The sequence below is a fragment of the Lissotriton vulgaris genome, chromosome 5, assembly GCF_964263255.1.
Source record: "Lissotriton vulgaris chromosome 5, aLisVul1.2, whole genome shotgun sequence".
NCBI classification, from domain to species: Eukaryota; Metazoa; Chordata; class Amphibia; order Caudata; family Salamandridae; genus Lissotriton; species Lissotriton vulgaris.
Genome location: NC_141693.1, coordinates 182732967 through 182752729, shown reverse-complemented (window position 1 = coordinate 182752729; position 19763 = coordinate 182732967). Strand labels below are relative to the sequence as shown.

Below are 19763 nucleotides of genomic sequence, written 5' to 3'. Positions count from 1 at the left end.
AGGTACTTAGAGCCAGTAAGTCGTTTTTTGTAAAACAGATTCTCAACTTGGCGGGCATTCGTTGACGGGCGCAGACGGGCTTGCCTTTGGCGGGCCTTTGCGCATCTGCTGCTCGTCCGACCTGCAGTCCACATTAAATATGGCAGCCACTAGTGCAACATGGCAAAAAGCATCCTGATACAAAAACTAGACCGGGTACGCCAAACACTGAGAGATTATATCGGCCTTGATACGATCTTTTGGTCTGCAACTTACATCCTACGCAGATGACACTCAAATTGTGTTATCCATTCAACAAGGGTCCCACAGGGTTATGGCAGCGAGTTGCCATGATTGTCTAAAAGACCTTGCTGGCTGGATGGACTTCAACTGCCTTAAATTGAATGGTGGGAAGACCGAGGTCATCATATTTGGGAACAACCCTAACATCTGGACCCCTGATACGTGGCCTGAGGCACTGGGAAAGCTACCAGTCCCACTGGTAAGGCAAAAAATCTGGGTGTTATCGTGGACCAGAATCTTGATTTCGGGGATCAGGTTAGTGGAGTGGCTTCGACCTGCTTCCATATCCTCAGGATACTGAGGAAAATTAAATTTTTTCTTCCACTCGATGGTTTCAGGACAGCAGTTTCAGCCCTCATCTTGTCACGCTTGGACTACTGTAAAAGTTTGTACCTGAATCTGAAAAAAAACACAGGTACAGACTGCAGTTGGTACAAAAAGTGGCGGCAACACTGCTGACAGGGATCCCAAGGTTTGCCTCGGTACGAGAGGGGCTTCAGCAACTGCATTGGCTGCCAGTAAAAAGCCTAGCCCAATTTAAAGCTTTGTGCATTGTCTTCAAAGCTCTGATGGGCAGTGGCACAGAGGTTTTGAGTAGGTGTTTCAAATGGTACGTGCCGGGAAGAGGGCTGTGCTCTGCCGAAGGCAGACTAGTTGCGGTGCCACGAATAAAAAAGGCCAGTTGGGAAGGAAACAGCTTCTCATAAGGTGCAGCAAAAGCCTGGAACAGCCTGTCAACACATTTCAGGAATGCTTTGGAGCTCCTCTCTTTCAGAAAGGGGCTTAAGACCTGGTTATTCAGAGATTAGATCTTTGTGTGCTCTCTAGGGAGTCAGTATGTAGCGCCAGGAAACCCTTGGGTATAAGTGCGCTTTATAAGCTCCTGATAATAATAATAATAATAATAATAATGCCACTGCCATTACTTAGATGCGGGAAAGTAAGTGCCTCAAGACCTGGCTTGGCAGTTCGGGCTGGACTATTCCCATGAGGCACAGGGTCAAGACGGATTTGCATATAGCTGGGTCTGAACTGAGGTGGCAAAGTGAGCTAAAGAATGATGATGGATTCAACCCAGATCTGTGACTGGGGTGAGTGTCTGAAAAGTTTCAGTGCTCCGTCCATCATCTCCTTGTGTTTTCAAGTTATAACAAAAACAACAGCCCTCCCACTTTAAAAACAAGGTTTCCCCCAAAAAGTAAAAATCCACTCCATTAAAGTGCTCACACAACAGTAATATTTTAAAAACAGAAATAGCAGTATGTAGGAAGCTGGCTCTGTATATGGTATACGACTAAGTGGTTATACCTTATACAGTCCAGAGATTCCCACAGACGTGTACAGGGCTCAATGCAATCCCAAAGGGCTCTTTTAGTGGTAGTCTGGGTGAGCAGCCTGAGGCCTAACACAGAGGAGTGTAAGACATTGTTTTGCACACACATTAACCAATAACTGGCACACGTCTCAAAAAGGATATCCACACCAATTTTAGAAAAATAAGCTTTGTTCAAGTTTTATTAAGACCAAGATCTTTGCAAAAAGGTAAGTACAATTTTTAGGAAGAATACTTAAGTCTTTTAAAAGTTGACACTTAGTGCAATTTTCTAATAGATAAATGCTATCTTATGGAGGAAAACAATGCGGTTTCACAGGTAAGTATCCACCTTGCAGTTCCAGTCTTCAGGGGATAAGAGCAGCAGCAAGGTTCAGGTAAGCACAAAGTCTGCACCACCAGTGGCACAGGTGCAGAGGTCAAATTTGGACATAGGCCCAATGCATTTCAATGGAGGCTGGGGGCGATTAGAGCCACGCTGCTAGCAGGTTCGTAAACCGGTTGCAGGGGTCAAGCTTTGGGGGTTAGAGCAAGCACGGGGGCCACAAGGCAGCACTAAACATACATCACCAGCGGCAAAGGGGTAGCTGGGTGCAGGGTGCAAATACAGCATTGGGCGCCCAAAACTTTTCAATGGAGAAACACGTTGGATAAATAGACGGCAAGCGTCACAGAGGAGGCTGCACAAAGGTCACCAGTGACAGCACAAGTAAGTTGAGGTGTTGAGGGTTGTGGGGACACTGTCATTTCAGCTCTCCAAGGCCCAGGGTCTTCTGGTGCAGGGGTGTTCTTAGATGTCAGATTCTTGTTACTGGAGTCAGTCGTGGTCGGAGATAGCATCTGGATTCAGTCTGCAGGCATCGTCATTATGGAGTCCAGGAGGGGTCAACTAATGCTGGACTTGGGGTCAGGATCCCTGGAGATCCTTTTCTAGTGCTGGCTAGACCCAGAGGTATCAGAGAGCTTTACATGAGGTAGGACATTGTTTCAGAACCTTGTTACATAGTTACATCAGTTGCTGGAGAGTCGCATAACATAGAAAGGGAAACAGTATAACATAGTAACAGGAGTTACTAAAACATAACATAACATAGAAAAAACCGGCAAGGGAGAAGGTACTTCAGGGGATACAGAAAAGCCAGGCTGGAAAAGGGGAGGCAGTCAAAGAATCACGGAGGGAGGAGGCGGGTGAGGGAAAAGAAACAACAAAGAGATGAAGAAAACAATGTCCGATGTCCGGCTGGGTAGTTGACAGCTGAGGGGTGAACCAGAGCCAAACTCCTCAATAACTGCATAGGACAGCTCCACCGGGCATCGGCCATAGTTGCTCGGGCACCGCAGTAAGTACAGACAGATATGGTTTCCACCCAGGGGGCATCGTCACAAGATCCATCGAGAGCACAGGTCACAGTGTTACTGGGAGGCGTCGTCTGCCTCATCCTCCAGCTCGCCCCCAGGTCAAGAGTGGTGAGAGGGGAGGTGGCAGGGACAGTTCCAAAGTCTGCGAATCTACCCCATTCCCAGCAGTAGAAGTGAGTGTTGGGCATTTGTGCAGGATCTCAGTGGTAGGGGGACCACTCCCAATCCTCTACTGAGTGTGTCTCCCTTGTTGCAGTGGTCACTCACGGAGAGGTCCCAGTAGCCACGGAGAATTAATGCTGGATCCCTCGCCAAAAAGGGGAGTAAAGCGTGCTTATGTGGCATATGTGCAGGAAAGTAAGCTCACTTCTTCGAGGGGGAATGGTTCCCCCGAGACCCGACCCTCTGTAGTCACCAGTGTATCTGATGCGTTCTGTCAGCGTGCTTCTCTTCCAGCAGTCAGAACCCCAAAAAAACGACGGTGGCCATCTTAGGGTCAGGCACAGAGTGAGTAGCTGGTCTAATTGTGAGAGGAGAGGACTTGCACACTTGCTTCTGCGGGTTCCGGATCACGGCTGTCCCCCTCTAGGGTAGATTCAGCATCATTAAAGACGGATCATTGGGTCCCCCGGCACCAATCTGCTACGGGCACCATGTTGGAAAAGGCATATCCCCCGGGCCTCCCCAAACCCGCAGTTTTCTGATCGAAGGTTTGGCAATGTAGGGTTTAGCCCCCAGCCACCCGGGTCTCACAACACGTTGCCCAACAGCAGCTGCACGGCCCCCGCTCACCGTCTCAGCCATCCCCGTGAATAGCTGTAGATTCAGTCAAGCGTCGCATGCGTTCCTCATTGTTTCTGCTCTATGCTGGACCGGCCATCTGCCGGTAGGGCGGACCTATGGTCCCTGCCAACTGCCGCAACTCTTCTGTAGTATACTTTCCGCTAGATTGCTCACTAATCCGCATCGTGAGTGGGTCGGATCTCTTGGGCCCCTGATGAGGACACGCTGCACTCCGGACCATTCCGGTCGAACTCCGGCTATCGCGCCTATCTGTGGCAGGTCGGGACAGCTATGGGTTCCGGAGCCGGTGGTGATCACGTCCACCCGGCCATCTTTCCTCCTACCTTTTTGCCTCCTGCCTTAAGGATGTAAGGCCTGCTAGAGGGGTGACGTACATATACCTTAGGCAGTGCTAGTTGGCAGTGTGCCATGCCGACTTTGTTGTTTTGTCTGCACCAGGCCAAGCATGCAGCAGTTTTTGAAAAGGTATAAACCCAGGCAGACTTTTGCTACAGGAACCTGGCTTAATCACAACACATTATGATAACAACATATGATAAACACACAAAGGAATTATAAAAATCAGAAAAAATCAACAGACTGATATGATATCAAAAATACATTTTAATCTCGGTTTGTTTTTTTAAAAAGAAAAGGTTCGATCTGATAGAAAACATGTAATTAGACAAATAATACATTAAATAGGAATGACATTTCTAATACACTTTTAAAATACAAAGAAAGAATTAATTTCTAAAATTGTTTTTCCGAAAAAATCTTTTGTTAAGCTTGGGCTGTGTCACAATTTTTTCTGATTTTTATAATTCCTTTGTGTGTTTATCATATGTTGTTATCATAATGTGTTGTGATTAAGCCAGGTTCCTGTAGCAAAAGTCTGCCTGGGTTTATACCTTTTCAAAAATTGTTGTTTCCCTGACCCAGGAGCTATATCCTTAACAGGGGGTCCCTGATACTTACCCAAGCATGCAGCAGTGGCAGGCTGCCTAGACCAGGTGAGAGGTCCCTAGGGCACCCTCTTAAGTCCCAATGTCCCAGGTACCATTTACAAGGGACTTGCAGGGGGCCTGAAGGGCCAATTGTTGAATAGTTTTAGGGAAGAAGCACTGGCACAGGGGACCTGGTTGGCAGGGACCCTATGCACTACAATCAAAACCACATCAATTTCCAGGTAAACATTGGGGGCTAAGCCGGTCCAAAAACGAAACTTTCTCACACAGTAACTCTGTTAATCACAGTGCAAGTCACATAAAACATTTCTCAACTGAATGTGGTGGCTCCGCGCGGTCGCCCGCATTAAATACAGCCGCCACTAGTTCTGACAAAGTGGGAAAAAGCGTCCTGATACAAAAACTAGAGCGGGTGTGCCAAAAACTGAGAGATTATACCACCGCCATTACAAAGGTACAGAAGAGCAAGTGCCCACAAGTTATACCGAACACAACAGACCCCACCTCTCCACTTTAAAAGCACAAGTTACTACTTGTGTAACGATATATCTGTAAAAAGCATTAGTTAGTGATAGATTCCTTACTTTAGAATATCCCCAGGTGTCAGACTGGATCTGGAAATTTTTCGTCAGAAGTACCTGCGTGCGTCGGTTGGTGGCGTCGTACGGCTCCGTGTCCGTTGCTGGCGTTGTAAGCGCCGAGATGACGTCACGGAGACTACTTAAGGCGCCAACTATGCGCGCTGACGTCAGTACTGTACACGACTTACCACGTCAGGAAAGCAGAGCCATGCAAGAAACAGACCACTGGTGCCATGAAACTAGGGCCCTGAAAGGGATGACCTTAACCCTAGAAATCAGTTCGCAGAACGGGGAGGATGGGCTGGCGGTAAGGAATCTATCACTAACTAATGTCTCTTACAGATATATTGTTACACAAGCAGTAACTTGTGCATCTGAAAGAGACATGTTAGTGATCGATTCCTTACCTTAGAATAGATACCCCAGCAATAAACCCCGGTGGTGGGTCTGCAAACAAGATTACACCAGAAAGTCACGGAGAACAGAACGGCCAAAGAAGCAGTCTCTCCGGAAGGGACTGCCAAAGCAATAATGTTTGGCAAATGTGTGCAGCGAGGCCCACGTAGCTGACTGACAAATGTCCTGCAAGGGAACGTCGCGTTCCAAGGCAGTAGTGGCTGCAGTTGCCCTGGTGGAATGGGCATGCAGCCCCAGGAGGCTCCATCTTAGCCAACGAGTAACATGCTTTGATGCACGGGAAGACCCACCGAGAGATAGTCCGTTTGTGCATACCCCGACCTTTTTTGGCACCCACGTAGACAATAAAGAGCTTGTCATCCACCCGAAACTGTTGTGTTTGCTTCAGATAGAACGAGAGTGCACGTTTTGGGTCCAGACAGTGGAGCCTCTCTTCCTCTTTTGAAGGATGGGGAGGTGGAAAGAAGGTGGGCAAAGTGATGGTCTGCCTTATGTGGAAGGGCGTAACAACCTTTGGCAAGAAAGAAGGACAGGTCCTCAAAATTACCTTGTCCGGATGAACAGAAAGGAAAGGAGGTTTAGAAGAAAGAGCCAGGAGCTCACTCACTCTTCTGGCAGAGGTGATAGCTACCAGGAAAGCCGTCTTTAGTGTAAGAAGACGTAAAGGACCGTTATGAAGGGGCTCAAAGGGAGGCACATCAGATATGTCAAGACAAGGTTTAAGTCCCATTGAGGCATTATGAACGGCACGGGAGGAAACGTGTGCGTAATGCCTTTCAAAAAACGGTTAACAACCAGGGACTTAAAAAGAGAAGGCTGATCTGGAAGCCGTAGAAAGGACAGATGGCCGAAAGATAACCTTTAATAGTGCCCAGAACAGAGCCCTGCCGGGCCAAAGAAAGAAGGAACAGAAGGGCCTCGGAAAGAGAGGCAGAAAGGAGATCCACAGCTTTAGCTGTGCACCATGCCACAAACTTGTTCCACCTGCAGGCGTATACCATTTTAGTGGAGGGACGCCTGGCTGCCAGAATGACATCACAGAATTCAAGAGGAAGATCGAAAGCTGTCAACTGTTGCTGCTCAATCTCCACGCATGGAGGTGGATGCTGGACAGGTTCGGGTGGAGGACCGTTCCCTGCTGCGACAGAAGATCCTCCCGAAGAGGCAGTCGGATCGGGGGATCGATCGCCATGTTGAGTAGCTCGGGATACCAGTATCTTCGTGCCAAATCCGGAGCTACAAGGATGACTTGGGCCCAGTCGCACTGAATCTTTTTCAGCCCTCTGGGCATAAGTGGTATAGGCGTATAATAGACAGCAACTCCACTCGCAACGAAAAGCGTCGCCTAGCGAGTGCCGCCTTGGAAATTCCAACGCGCAGAACTGATGACATTGCGCGATCTCTTCAGTGGCAAATAGATCTAACCAAGGCTCTCCCCACTGCAGAAAGAGACCTTGTGCCACGTCCTAGTTCAGACGCCATTCGTGATCCATCAAGCACCGGCGGCTGAGTTTGTCTGCCCTGGCGTTTAAAGAACCTGCCAGGTGTTGATCCACCAAGGTAATGCCTAGATGTTCCAGACATGGCCAGAGGCGCAGAGCCTCCTGATATAGGGTCCACGACCCCACCCCGCCCTGCATGTTGCAATACCACATGGTGGTGGTGTTGTCCGTGAACACCTGCACTACACTTCCCCGGACAGAGGGAATGAATGCCTTCAGTGCAAGTCGGATCGCCCGAGGCTCCAAAAGATTGATATGGAGCCGGGACTCCGCCGGAGACCATGGGCCTCTGATCTCCGCCTCTCCCAAGTGTCCCACCTATCCCAGAAGGGACGCATCCATCACCAATGTGTGCTCGGGTTGGGGAAGGGAGAGGGATCTGCCATGGACCCAATCTCGATTCGTGAGCGACCACTGCAAATGACATGCAGTGCCCTCCGAGATCTGGACGTGATCGGACAGGTTGCCCTGATGCTGTACCCACTGAAACTTCAGGTCACACTGCAGAGCCCGCATATGCCATCTGGCATGTTGCACTAGCAGGATGCAGGAGGCCATCAGGCCCAGGAGCCGGAGGGTCATCCTGACTGAAACCCGGGATAGAGGACGAAAGATCGGAATCATAGCCTGAATATCCCGGACTCGGTGCTCAGGAGGATAAACCCGAAACCAAGGGGAGCTTCTGAGAGGGACTCAGGTGTGACTTCAGCACATTGATGGAGAACCCCAGCAAATGCAGAAGGTTGGCCGTATTCTAAAGGTGGGTGACGACTGCCTGGGGTGATCGCGCCTTCAACCACCAGTTGTCGAGGTAGGGAAAGACTGACACCCATGACCTGCGCAGAAGCTGCAACCACCGCCATCACTTTTGTGAACACCCGACGGGCGCTGGTAAGTCCGAAGGGGGGCACGGCAAACTGAAAATGCTCCTGGCCTACCGTGAATGGCAGGTAACGCTGGCGGGCCGGCAGGACGGGGATGTGAAAATATGCGTCCTGCAAGTCCAACACTACCATCCAGTCTCCAGGTTCGAGGGCAGCCAAACCCTGAGCGAATCAACATTTTGAACTTCTCCTTCCGGCGGAAGCGATTGACTTTCCTGAGGTCCAAAATGGGGCGCAGGCCCCCTTTGTCCTTCTTGGGGACCAGAAAGTAGTGGGAATAACAACCACGGCCTACTTCTGGCCCAGGAACGCACTCAATGGCCCTCTTAGCCAAAAGGGTCATACTTCCTGTTGGAGAAGCGTGAAGTGATCCCCCGACATGCAATGGAACTGAGGTGGCATGGCTGGGGGGGGGCAGACTCGAAGGGGAGGGAGTAACCTCTTCGGACAATTTGCAGCACCCACCTGTCCGTAGTGACAGAACGCCAGTGGGGGAGGTGATGTTGAATCCTGCCGCCCACCGGCTTGGGATGCACCCCAAAGCTCGGACTAGGAAGGCTTTGCGGTGGATGCTGCAGGAACGGAGGTGGACTGACCCGCATGCCGGCTCCCCTGTGCCGCCATGGCGGATTCCGCGGCCGCACTGATTTCGGTTGTGCGCAGGCTTCTGGCTGAACAAACGTGCAGGGGCACCCTCTTCCGTGGCCACGAAAGGAACGAAAGGTAGACATGGCCAGGCATGTGGTGGAGAGACCCAAGGACTTGGCCGTAGCCTCAGAATCCTTGAAAAGTTCCAGCGCACTGTCTGCCTCATCGCCAAACAGGCGAGTACCATCAAAAGGCATGTCCATGAGGGAACTTTGGACATCCCCCAAAAACCTAGTGAACCGCAGCCAGGCATGGCGACGCAGGGCCACTGTTGTGGAGACCACTCTCCCTAAAGAGTCTTGGGTGTCCAGCCCACACCGAATGACGAACTTAGCAGCATCCTTCCACTCGGCAACAGCTTGGGAAATGACAGTCCGAACCTCTTCCAGGCACTGGCGCAGTGTCTGCGCCACTGTGTCCCACACAGCATGAGAGTAGCGGCCCAGAAGGCATGCAGTGTTGATTGACCGCAGCCCCAGGCTGGCAGAGGAAAATAACCTTTTGCCAAATTGCTCCCGCTATTTTGATTCCTTATGCGGCGGGGCGGTAGGGAACGCACTTTGGGAGGTGGAGGCCTGAATGACCAGGCTCTCCGGAGTCAGATGATTAGTTAAAAAGGCAGGGTCACCAGGTGCCGGGAGATGACGCTGGGCCACGTTTTTATCCACAGGAACCCCTGTGGCTTGTCTAGACCAGGTACCCATCAAAATGTCCATCAAGGCCTCATTGAACAGAAGCAGAGGTTCCATAGGACTTGCCACCTGCTGAAGCACTACAGTAAGGAGGTTTGTCTTATGAGTGACAGTAGGCAGATCGCGGTCAAGAGCCTCAGCTGCTCTACGGAGCACCACAGAATAAGTGGCGCCTTTCTCGATGACAGCGGGAAGAGACATAAAACCCGGCTCACAGGAGAGGTCAAGGCCACCTGCATCCTCCGATTCCTCCGCCCTCTCATGTTCAGAATCGCACTACTGTGCAAGAGGGCCCGAGAAACAGGCGGCAGCAGCGGCGGAGGCACAGGGGTAAACAAATTCTCCAGCGACGTTGGGAACGGCTTCATGTCCCAATTCGGGTCCCAAGCCGGGGCAAAATTGCCCGGAAATTCGGGCAAGGGCAGAGGTGGAACGAACAGGCCCATTGCCGGCGCCGGAGCCACCAGCTTAGGACCCTGTGGCGCCGGGGCCGGAGTCACCGGGCAGAGGACCTGTCGGGCCGGAGCTGGAGCCGGTGGCAAGCAAGGGCCCTCCAGAGGGACTCCGGGCCCGAAGGCGCACCGGGAGGAGCCCTAGGCCTGAAACCATGGCAGCAAGAAACTGTTGCATCTGGGCCGGAGTCGCCGACGGACCCGGATAAGGTGGGTCGGCTGCAGGACTCACAGGCTCAAACGGAGCCGCAGGGGAAGGACTCCTGGCCCCCTCGTCCGCATCCAAAGACCGATGTGGGGACATCGGAGAGCAAAAATGCTTCTTCGACTTCTTCTTGTGACGTCTCTTACCCGATTCCGAGGGCGAAGGCTTCGACCCCGAGAAGCGAAGATGATGGCTCCGCAAACAGTCCCTTGAGCGACCCCTGGACCTCGAACGGTGCGGAGACGACTGCCAGGCCTTCAGCAGCTTTCGAGACCGCTCCCATAAAGCCTTCGGAGCCATGGCCAGACAGTCTGGAGATGACCGAGAGTCATGGTCACACTCCAGAGAGTAGAGACAAACGCCATGGGGGTTGGCCACCGACATTGTACGGCAACAGGCCTCACAGGATTTAAACCCAGGCATCCCTACTTGGCACCAGGAGTCAAAGACTCAAAAGGAGGAGGGACAAAATGTTTAAAAAAGTTAGTCAAAAAGTGACTAGGGTACGTGCTCTAACCGGATCTGCGCTTGCTGGCGCGGAAAAAGAAAGAACGGACGTCAGCGCGCATAGGTGGCGCCTAAGTAGTCTCTATGACGTCATCTCGGCGCTTACGACGACGGGCGTGGAGCCGCACGACGTCACCTAACGACGCTCAGGGGTCCTGCTGACGAACAGAAGGGACTCATACTTTCAATACTAAATGAAGAGACTTCAGCAGAGAGTGTAATAAGGTTGTGGCCCTTGTTCTGAAGAATAAAAACACGTATTAGGCGAAATACAGAAACCTGAACACTGCAATACAGAAAACACTCAGAGCCAGACACGATGTGTAGAAGCAAACCAGGAACCTCAACATCTAAGACTATGAAAAGCACTACATCTGTGGACTCAACATGTTTACATTACTCAGACTAAGATGTTTGTTCTTATACCCCAACCTGGAAGGTTTAGCCATGGGAAAGACTGACCTGAAGAGCGTGAGGTGCTCTTGTGGCACACGCTGTTGTTGTTTCTGGGCTTGTGCTTCCCTGATAGAGCGACTGAAAGCTGGGTTATTAGGAAAGAGTGTCTGTGCACTTGGACAAGAACGACTGAACATCTCCTCCTCAGTGGACACATATTCAGACACCTAGAGTAAAGAAATGAAAATTTTTAATCCCAATGGACCTTCGATTCTGACCTGTGCTACTTCAGTTCAGTCAAATCCCACACAAACCAACTTAAAAAACGGTTTATTGGAGATGTAAAACATGATGTTGCTTACCTGGAAAAGAAAATGTGTTCTCAGAATATGTGCAATGGATTTATATCAAGTTAGGATGTTGGAAAACATTAAACTTGTTTAGTTGGACCCAACACAGTGTGGAGGGTATTTGAGAATACCTGGAAAGCATGAGAGAGGGACTGATCCTAGAACTCTGGCCCCACCCAGACAACCAAGAAATTATAAAGGCGAAGCAGGCTCACCTGTAAGGCAAACACAGACTGAACTAGGACTTGTGAAAATGTGGTCTGAGCAGGGAGCAGCCAGGGAAAAGGAGAAGCACGGAGAGACATCCCTGAGGAGAGAGATGGAGTTTGGGAGCCAACAGGTGCTCTATCATGCACTGGCAGCTGCAGAACAGCAACAGCCATGAAAGAGAAGGGAACAAGAGAGAATAAGAATTATTTTAACATAGTGGCAAGTAGGAAAAGGGGCACAGGAGAGGAATATCACAAGTCGGCTTTGAAACCCATCTAGAGTGGATTGAAAATAAACTGTCCAACATTGAGAGGTCTGTTAGAGCTTTGATCTGGACTCTGACAGAGGATCAAGTGACCCTTATCGAAGAAGCAATGTGGGAGAAGAAGCATTTAGAGGAAGTGCATTTGAGGCATTGTTCACACTAGACAGCAGGGTTGAAACCTTGAAGCTTGCACAGCATAAAATTCGAATATGGGTTTTTGGGGTTTCCAATAATGAAGTCTGAGGCAGCAGACCCCAAGACCATGGGTGATGTTTAATTACCATATTCTCCTATCTAAATACCAGTGGGCTGCTCAGAGAGATCTAACAAAAACTGAGGGGTACACAAACATGAAAGCTGTTTGGACAGTAATATTGGTACTGAGAGAACCAGATCTTTGAGCACAGAGTGTCTGCTCATTTGGAAAAAAATATAGTGGTGAATGGCAAGGATATCCTGCTCTTTCATGATCTGAGTTTGACAACACAAGGAAGATGTAAAAAGATCTACAGGTGATGCACAATGGACTGTTTGATGTGTGAGGTGGTGTTAGGGCTTTCTTCTGGTGCCCCTGATGGTTAAACATTTTGAAGGAGGTGAAGTTCTATATACTCCCACAGGTGGAGGCAACTCAGGCTTTCTTTGACTCATTGAAGATGAACTTAGAGCTGGCTGAGGAGAAGGAGGATTCCTAGAGAGCCTCTTAGAGGTGATGACCGGTTCCTTTGCTTGAAGGCTCTCATGGTCAATACAGACGTTTGGGGTAGATGTAATAAATTATAGTTGAGATGCTCGTACTAGTGTTTTCACTAGGGCTGAACATTCCTGTGGTACCGGTGTACTCTATTCCTCTAGTTTTTTCTCTATCCTTACCTTTTCTTTTCTCCTTTTGCTATACACGGTTTTTCTTATTTCTAAATAAAATGGGGCAATAGACTCTTGTTCTGAATGTGGAGTATGTCTGTCTGTTATAGTTGTTTCCTACCTGTTGATTTTCTTAACAAAAAAGTACCAAATTATGAACCTGCTTAGTCTTGTGTGTATCAGGCGAATTAGTAGCCTGTGGTTAGCTATAGACAAGGGTTGCCAATCACTAGTCTTCTACAGGTTTCTTAAACTGCAAAATGGGTAACTTCATGAACATGACTTAGCCAGGGTATTTATTTTTGTAACACCAGAAAATGAAGACATGAAGAAAGCAGTGCTCAATTGTACAAAATGGTCTCACATTTGGTTGAGAAAGACCATGACTGAAATGGACGGGTTTAGGTAGCCTTAGAATTAAGAAAAGATAAAGTCTCTCACATTTATAAAGTATGTCTCATTGGATTGACTAAGTATCTAAGAGCAGTTTTAAGAGATTTCTTGCCACATGCAATTTTTACGTAACTCAAAGTGGACTTTTGGCCAAATTGATGAGTCACTTGCGTTGAGAGATTATACTCTTATCCTTGTTGAAGAGCAGAACAGCTACCAAACTCACATAGGTTTGGAGATTAATAAAATCAATGAATGCATATGGCAGCAAAGACGTCAACTTTCCGGGAAACCAATATAATGTCGCCTCCAGCCATTGACTTAAAAGACCTATGAGGATAACTACCAACATTTTATATAAGATCTTTGTTGGGTGTGATTTACTGACTCATGAAAATATGAAGTAGCTCATTAAAATGTCTCGATGCAGCTTTACTATTTAAATGGGAAAAACACTCCAAGTATATATTTGTAATCTGCAAAGACAGACAGGTAGCATCTACAAGGAATATCACCAATGTTTATTAAGGGGACTGTCAGAGGGTTGATTTGCCCCCTTAAGCTACACCACCAACTTGGTCACACACCATTTTTAGTACTTAGAATCACACTCTATGACATCCAGATACTGCAGGGCCACAAATTCAACCAACTTCTTCAGTGTGCATCTAATTTCATGGAGTAAGAAAATAAAGGGGGAGAAGCAATAAAAAGTTGGAAACAATGAACCACTACTGAAAGGACATATGTGCTCTTTGGGCTCACCTACTAGTAAGGAATATCCTAATTTGATGAGGCTTCTTTAGTCACACGTTGTTATTGTTTTTGTCCTACGCTCAAACAGGCAATGTCCCATTGATGCAACTTTTGGATGAACTTTCCAGGTGAACGGTGGGTTTAAACTGATATACTTTGGGAAAAGTAAGGGAACAAGGTGTCATCCTGCCTTTCTTGCTTAAAAACACAGAACGGTACCAATGCACTGGTAAGGTACGGACGATAGAACATAACTGGCCGAACACAGTTAATCCTGCATTGTGAGAGAAGCACGTCATCAAAATAACAGTTGGTCGAAGGCGAAGTCTGGCACTCTCTCCTCAGCTTCCAGCAAAATAAAGCAGCACATGAGTGTATCATCTTGCTGTAAACCTTATGCTGTTCTGCTAGCTGAAGTAGTCGCTGTAGTTTCATGAATAACTCAGCATCTCAAACTTTATTTAACAAATCTACAAATTTACTAGAGAATTAAATTCAGTAGCAACTGTGGAGGGGAAATATGCTCTAAATATATTTTTACACCTGCAAAGTGCAGCTGGCGAAAATGGTCAGTTGTGTTTTCTAGGCATACAGCGAAGAAAATGCTTTGACTTATTTTCTTACCGTAAGAGTCAATAAGGCAGTCTTTTTTAAAGAGGAAAGCTGTAAGCTCCAGTGCTGCTGGCACTGTGCACAAATAAAACGGTGAGAGAATATGCACGTTCTGTTACCTGAGGGAGCTCACAGTGTTGTCAATATATTTGCCTAAATAGGCTGTAAATTAGGTTTAATCTAGACAGTCCTAGTATTTACCCGCACACCACCTTGCAAAGCGTCTGGAGGATCAAAGCAGCAGACTATTTGGAAGCATTGGACTTAGGGAGATTTTTTCCGGTGCAACAATTTAGGATTTGAAATCTAAAATGCTAAGCTAGAATGGAAAGTTTTACTGTTCATCAGCCTCTCCTCCTCCAAGTGGGTTGGGAATGAAAACCAAGATAAAACTAACATTGAACAGAACATATGGTGGTAAAAATGCAAACAGAATAAGTAAACATAAAATCAAATCACCTTTCAATAAAACAGAAATTGGTATTGGTATCGATGGAAAATAAGCAGAAAAAACATTATTGGGGATCAAAATAGATAAACTAGTACAGAGAATTTGGAATTTCACATGAAGCTGTAAGGGCGGAGTGAAACATCTGCTATAAGGTGGGCAGTTCACATACTTTCTGCAACAATTAACCCGTTGGCTGCTCCCGTCGGCAGCACTACCTCGCTGGTGCTGCCGTCGGCCAATGGCCGGCGCGACTGCGCCCGTTTTTTAAAACGGCCGCACTGCCGCCAAAAAGCAGAAGCAGCCAACGGGTTAAAGACACTACATGTTTATCTAATTTAAAGTCTTCTGAGACCTTCCCCTTAAGCAAAATATATTCTATCCGGAATATACAAATATAATCATCAATGCTGGAGAGGAGAAAGAATCCACCACCAAACTTTGCTAAACCAATTTTATATCTTTCCCTCAAATTCACTACGAATTTCAAATCGCCATATTACTGGATTCCCAATTCAAAATAGAGGCTTCTAAACGTACTAGGTAACTATTACTATATCGGTCTGTAGATAGCGGATATAGATAATGCTGCCTTTGGTGACATATTAAAAAGAAGTCCCACTTATTATAGTGACATTATACCGTTCTGTTCAGGGGGCAGTGTGGACGGGATGTGGATAGAGAAAGCGGTAGCAGATGAGCTTCTGTGGTGAAAATGTAGTCATCTATGTTCAGGAGCAGGTCTGAGGCATCTGTGAATAGCAGGTACAGATACTTAAACATCTCAGCCAGGAAGAACGAATCCATCCTAAAGATAAAGAAACAAATGCATGTCCAGATGTATATGCACAGTATTCCAATGCAGGGAGCTAATTTATTAATTTAATTGTGATTTCATAAAGCCTGAAGACAGCTCAAGGGGCTTAAAGCTCTTTAGAATGGAACTTACAAGTGTGCGTAATATAGCAAAAATATGCATGAACTTGAACCCGGCTCTCCACACAAGCAAAAGCTTGTACTTTATTCATAAAGTCATTCTAGAAATTAGAATACACAAATATCACACATAATAGGGGGCTAGGTGCTTTAAAGAGTTTTGCTTCAATAGTTACAATGTCTGACAAGCCTCAAAAAAATATTGGAGCAGGCATCTCTGAAAAATGTTAGTTGATATTAACATGACAGTCAAATGACAACTTTGGATAATATTCATCCTCCAGAAAATGTGCAGAATGTAATAAAATATTGTTTCTAATAGTTTTATGATGTTAATATAGTTATATAACTATGCCATTTTTTTAACTGTAACATTGTAAATGTAAAGGGGCTGATTGGCAATGATGAATTTACTTATGTAGAGGTTTTACCACGAAGATCTACTCCTGCATCTCTGCATAAATCTACTCTTTCAAAATTTAAGAGTGTAGTTTTACAGCTAGGCATAGACTTGCATGTCTCCATCCCCTCACGTGAAGTTACTAGTAGTAAAATTTCACACACTGGGTGAAGAACTCCCTATTGGAAAGATCAGGGAAAATTATTAAAGTTTATTAGTTCTTCGCCTTAATTTTTTTTTATGAGAGTGTGGTACAGCATCAATGGATATGTGTCTGTATTAGCAAGTCTGTCTCTAATCCCCGATGTAACTTTCCTAAGAACCCTCCCATTTGGAAGGAGATATACCCCATTTTCGCACCGCTCTTCCACTACCCCCCACATTTACTACGAAGTAGTAAACCTTACATGTGCGGAGACCTCAGAATAGAAAAGACTGGAGAGGTGGAGACCTCCACCTGTAGATTTGTGAACTGCATTTTGTAATAAATGGTACTACTATAGTACTACAAAATGCTTTGTAAATCTGCCCAAAAGTATTGTTTAAAATAAAAAAGTGTCATCAAAACGATATCCTTGAACTTCGCTTGAAATAGAAATAATAAAGGGATGTTAGCGAGAACAGGTTCAAATTAGGCACAGACCACTGGGTAGTGATATTGCAGGTGTACCACACCGGTTAAAGGGAGCAGAGAGAGACCATAAAACATTTGAAAAGCCATTTCTGGAACTATCAAAGGTGGATCGTTCTTACAGGTGAGGGTGGAAGAATATTTTAGCCACTCAGAGCAGCAATGTTTATGGCTTCAATCCTTGGTCCTGAAAGTTTGTTATAGGGAGTAAGTAGATTTACGTTTTGGGACATGGTAATTTTGAAGAGTAAGGTGAGTTTATCTGCCAGAGAGTTAGGTTCCATATGTTCCTTGGAGAATAAAGCCACCTTAAAGACAGGTTTAGCTTCAGGGTTCATGTGGAGCCGTTTAAGGTTGGAAGGAGAAGTTTTACACAGGTGAATGTAACACATGAAACATAGTTGATTGTGTTTTGAAATACTTGACTTGAGCTAGTGAGAGATGTGGGAAAGTTGTTAGTGTGGTTGCCATAGTCAAATTGACAATCTGTAAAATGGCTGTAAAATCAGAAGACTGAAGTCTGCATAAAGACCTAAGATTTGAGCCTGCATACAAGTACACCTGTGATGGGTGATAAATTGGATCTGTCTTCGAGGAAAGATCAGAGACATTACAGAAGCAGGTTTCCACTACCATGCTTAGAATGAATATGTGCAGAACGGAGAAGGCGATTCTACATGTCCTCAAATACGATTTTAAACCTTCTCTCTGTTCTACATTTGGGTGTATGCTTCACCAAGAGGTAAATGGTATCTGTTTTCCTGCTGAAAGGGGAGGGCTTTGTGCCAGATATAAACATGCAACTGTATCAGCTGTCACTGTCTTTGCCAGTAATGGGTCAGTCTTGCAGTACTAAAAGAAACTGATGCAGCAGGATATAGGTCTCTAAATTGAAGTCATTGTTTCTTTGTTTACAAAAGGGGTCTACATAACTTCATAACGTTAATGATACATTTTTTCTTTAGACAGCTAGCTTCTTTCTTTGTGCAATCTTACATGTTATGTGCGGACTTTGCCCAAATTAGACACCTGGTAATACATTGTATCCCCTGTGGTCCAAACTGGGGAAAAAGCAAGAGGACACGTCACTATTACTGTAGTAGAGTATGGTGCGAGTGAAGTGGTGTTAAGTGGGAGTATGGACAAATATGTGTGAGTGTAATAGTTTTGTGCTTACTGATGTCCAGTATAGACAGCATGGCTGAAATTTCAGTGCTGTAAAAGATCAGAATAGGCGGACTCATAGCAAACACACGGTAGGCACCTTAGAGCCACACTGCAACCAGATAATTTTCATTGAACCCATAGCACAGCCGCGAGTGAAGAGAGCCCGCATTGGAGGCCGCTCCTTTGGACTGCTGGCGCCACAGTTGTGGAACTCATTGCCGCTCACACTCCGGGGAGCCACCAGCCTACTTGCATTTAGGAAAGGCCTCAAAACCTGGTTGTTTACCCAGTAGGCCGTCCCGCTGTTCTCTCTTTCTGTATCCCTCCCTCTTACTGTGTTGTGTTATTGTGCTGTAGGTCTCCTTATTTAAAGCGCCGGGACACTCTTTTTGAGTAGCCGTGCGCTATACAAAAACACATACAACATAACATAACATAACTCACACCACACGTCCTAGAACAGTCTTTCTAAATACCACAATATTTCACATTGTTTCCTATAGTCAGTGCCCCTGGAATTATGCGGCAAGGAAGGGCCAAGTTATGCTGCAAGGTTTAGTAAATTATACTGCAAGAATAGGCAAATTATGCAGCATAATACAGCACATTTTGTGATAGTATTACTTCATTATTTTGAAATTTGTACACTTATTAACACTGCCTGGGCATTGGTTGCACCTCAGTAGTATCAGCTTAACATCAAACTACAGCAATAAGCAACAGAAAGGTGATCAGTCAACCTTTGCAAATTGCCTTGCACTGCGCTGAAACACGGGTTACTGTGGTTTTAGTAACTTTTGAATCGTTGAGCTAGAAACTATTTTTTTTTGTTAAAATCTGCTGATTTGGCAGCAGATGATGGATTATGTGGCAAATGCTGTAAATCTACAATTATGCAAAAAAATCCTGCAGCTACACAATTGCAGAATTCCAGTGCACTGCCTATAGTCTTGTACTGAACTCCAATGCACCTTTTAGTGTACCACATTTTGCTCAAATGCATCACGAAGGGCGCACTCCCTTGCCCCAACACATTCACGGACACTCTATCCCAGCCTTTTCTGGGTCTCAGAGGAAATGCATGCACTGCGGTAGCCTGAGCTTAACCATGCAGTAAGCGGGCCTAGAACCAGTAAGTCCCTCTACCTTTTCAGTGCATTAATTCAGCACCATCTAGTTGAGTAACAAACACCTGCTATCAATGTCAAGAAACCACTTTGGAAATGCGTTTCCTATGCCCGTTCAATACAAAGTCCCCCATCACCCCCTTCAGAAAATAGCTATTCTGAAACCTTTGTGTACCAACCCTTAATTATGAGAAAGCACTGTGAAGTGAGCCATACAAATATTCCACTCATTCTCTCATATTCCCTACGGACCATCCGAACCGCAATCACCGCCACCTCCAGTCTGCAGTTCATGATTTCCACTCCTTAGGCTCAAAGGCAGTGTTTAGTTTCTGTGCCACTGCTTCACACTCTATGAAGGACACCAGAGGGCAAGCTAAGGGTGGTAAGAAGTATGAATTGCCTAGAAGGCGTTGAATTGTGCCCCAACCCAGACAAAGCCAGCAGCTTGGTGAGGAATGATTCAATGCAGAGGGGGGAAATTATAGCAGAATCACAAGTTACCATACAAAAGGAACCCATTCTGGTACAAATGTTTACACTGAATTGGTGTACAGTGCTTGTTTATATTTAAATCAGTGAGTGGAGATTTCGT

At 46.5% G+C, this 19763-nt stretch overlaps 1 protein-coding gene across 1 annotated transcript in view; it reads right to left on the bottom strand.

Moving 5' to 3' along the window:
• The window catches only part of LOC147710431 (ER degradation-enhancing alpha-mannosidase-like protein 3), a 353737-nt gene that overhangs the window by 144359 nt on the left and 189615 nt on the right, over window positions 1-19763 (bottom strand). The window contains exons 14-15 of the mRNA XM_086921118.1: window positions 15550-15715; window positions 11076-11236 (exon numbers count right to left, since the gene is read on the bottom strand). Of these exons, the coding sequence (XP_086777244.1) occupies window positions 11076-11236; window positions 15550-15715 (327 nt within the window). The remainder of the gene's footprint in view (window positions 1-11075; window positions 11237-15549; window positions 15716-19763) is intronic.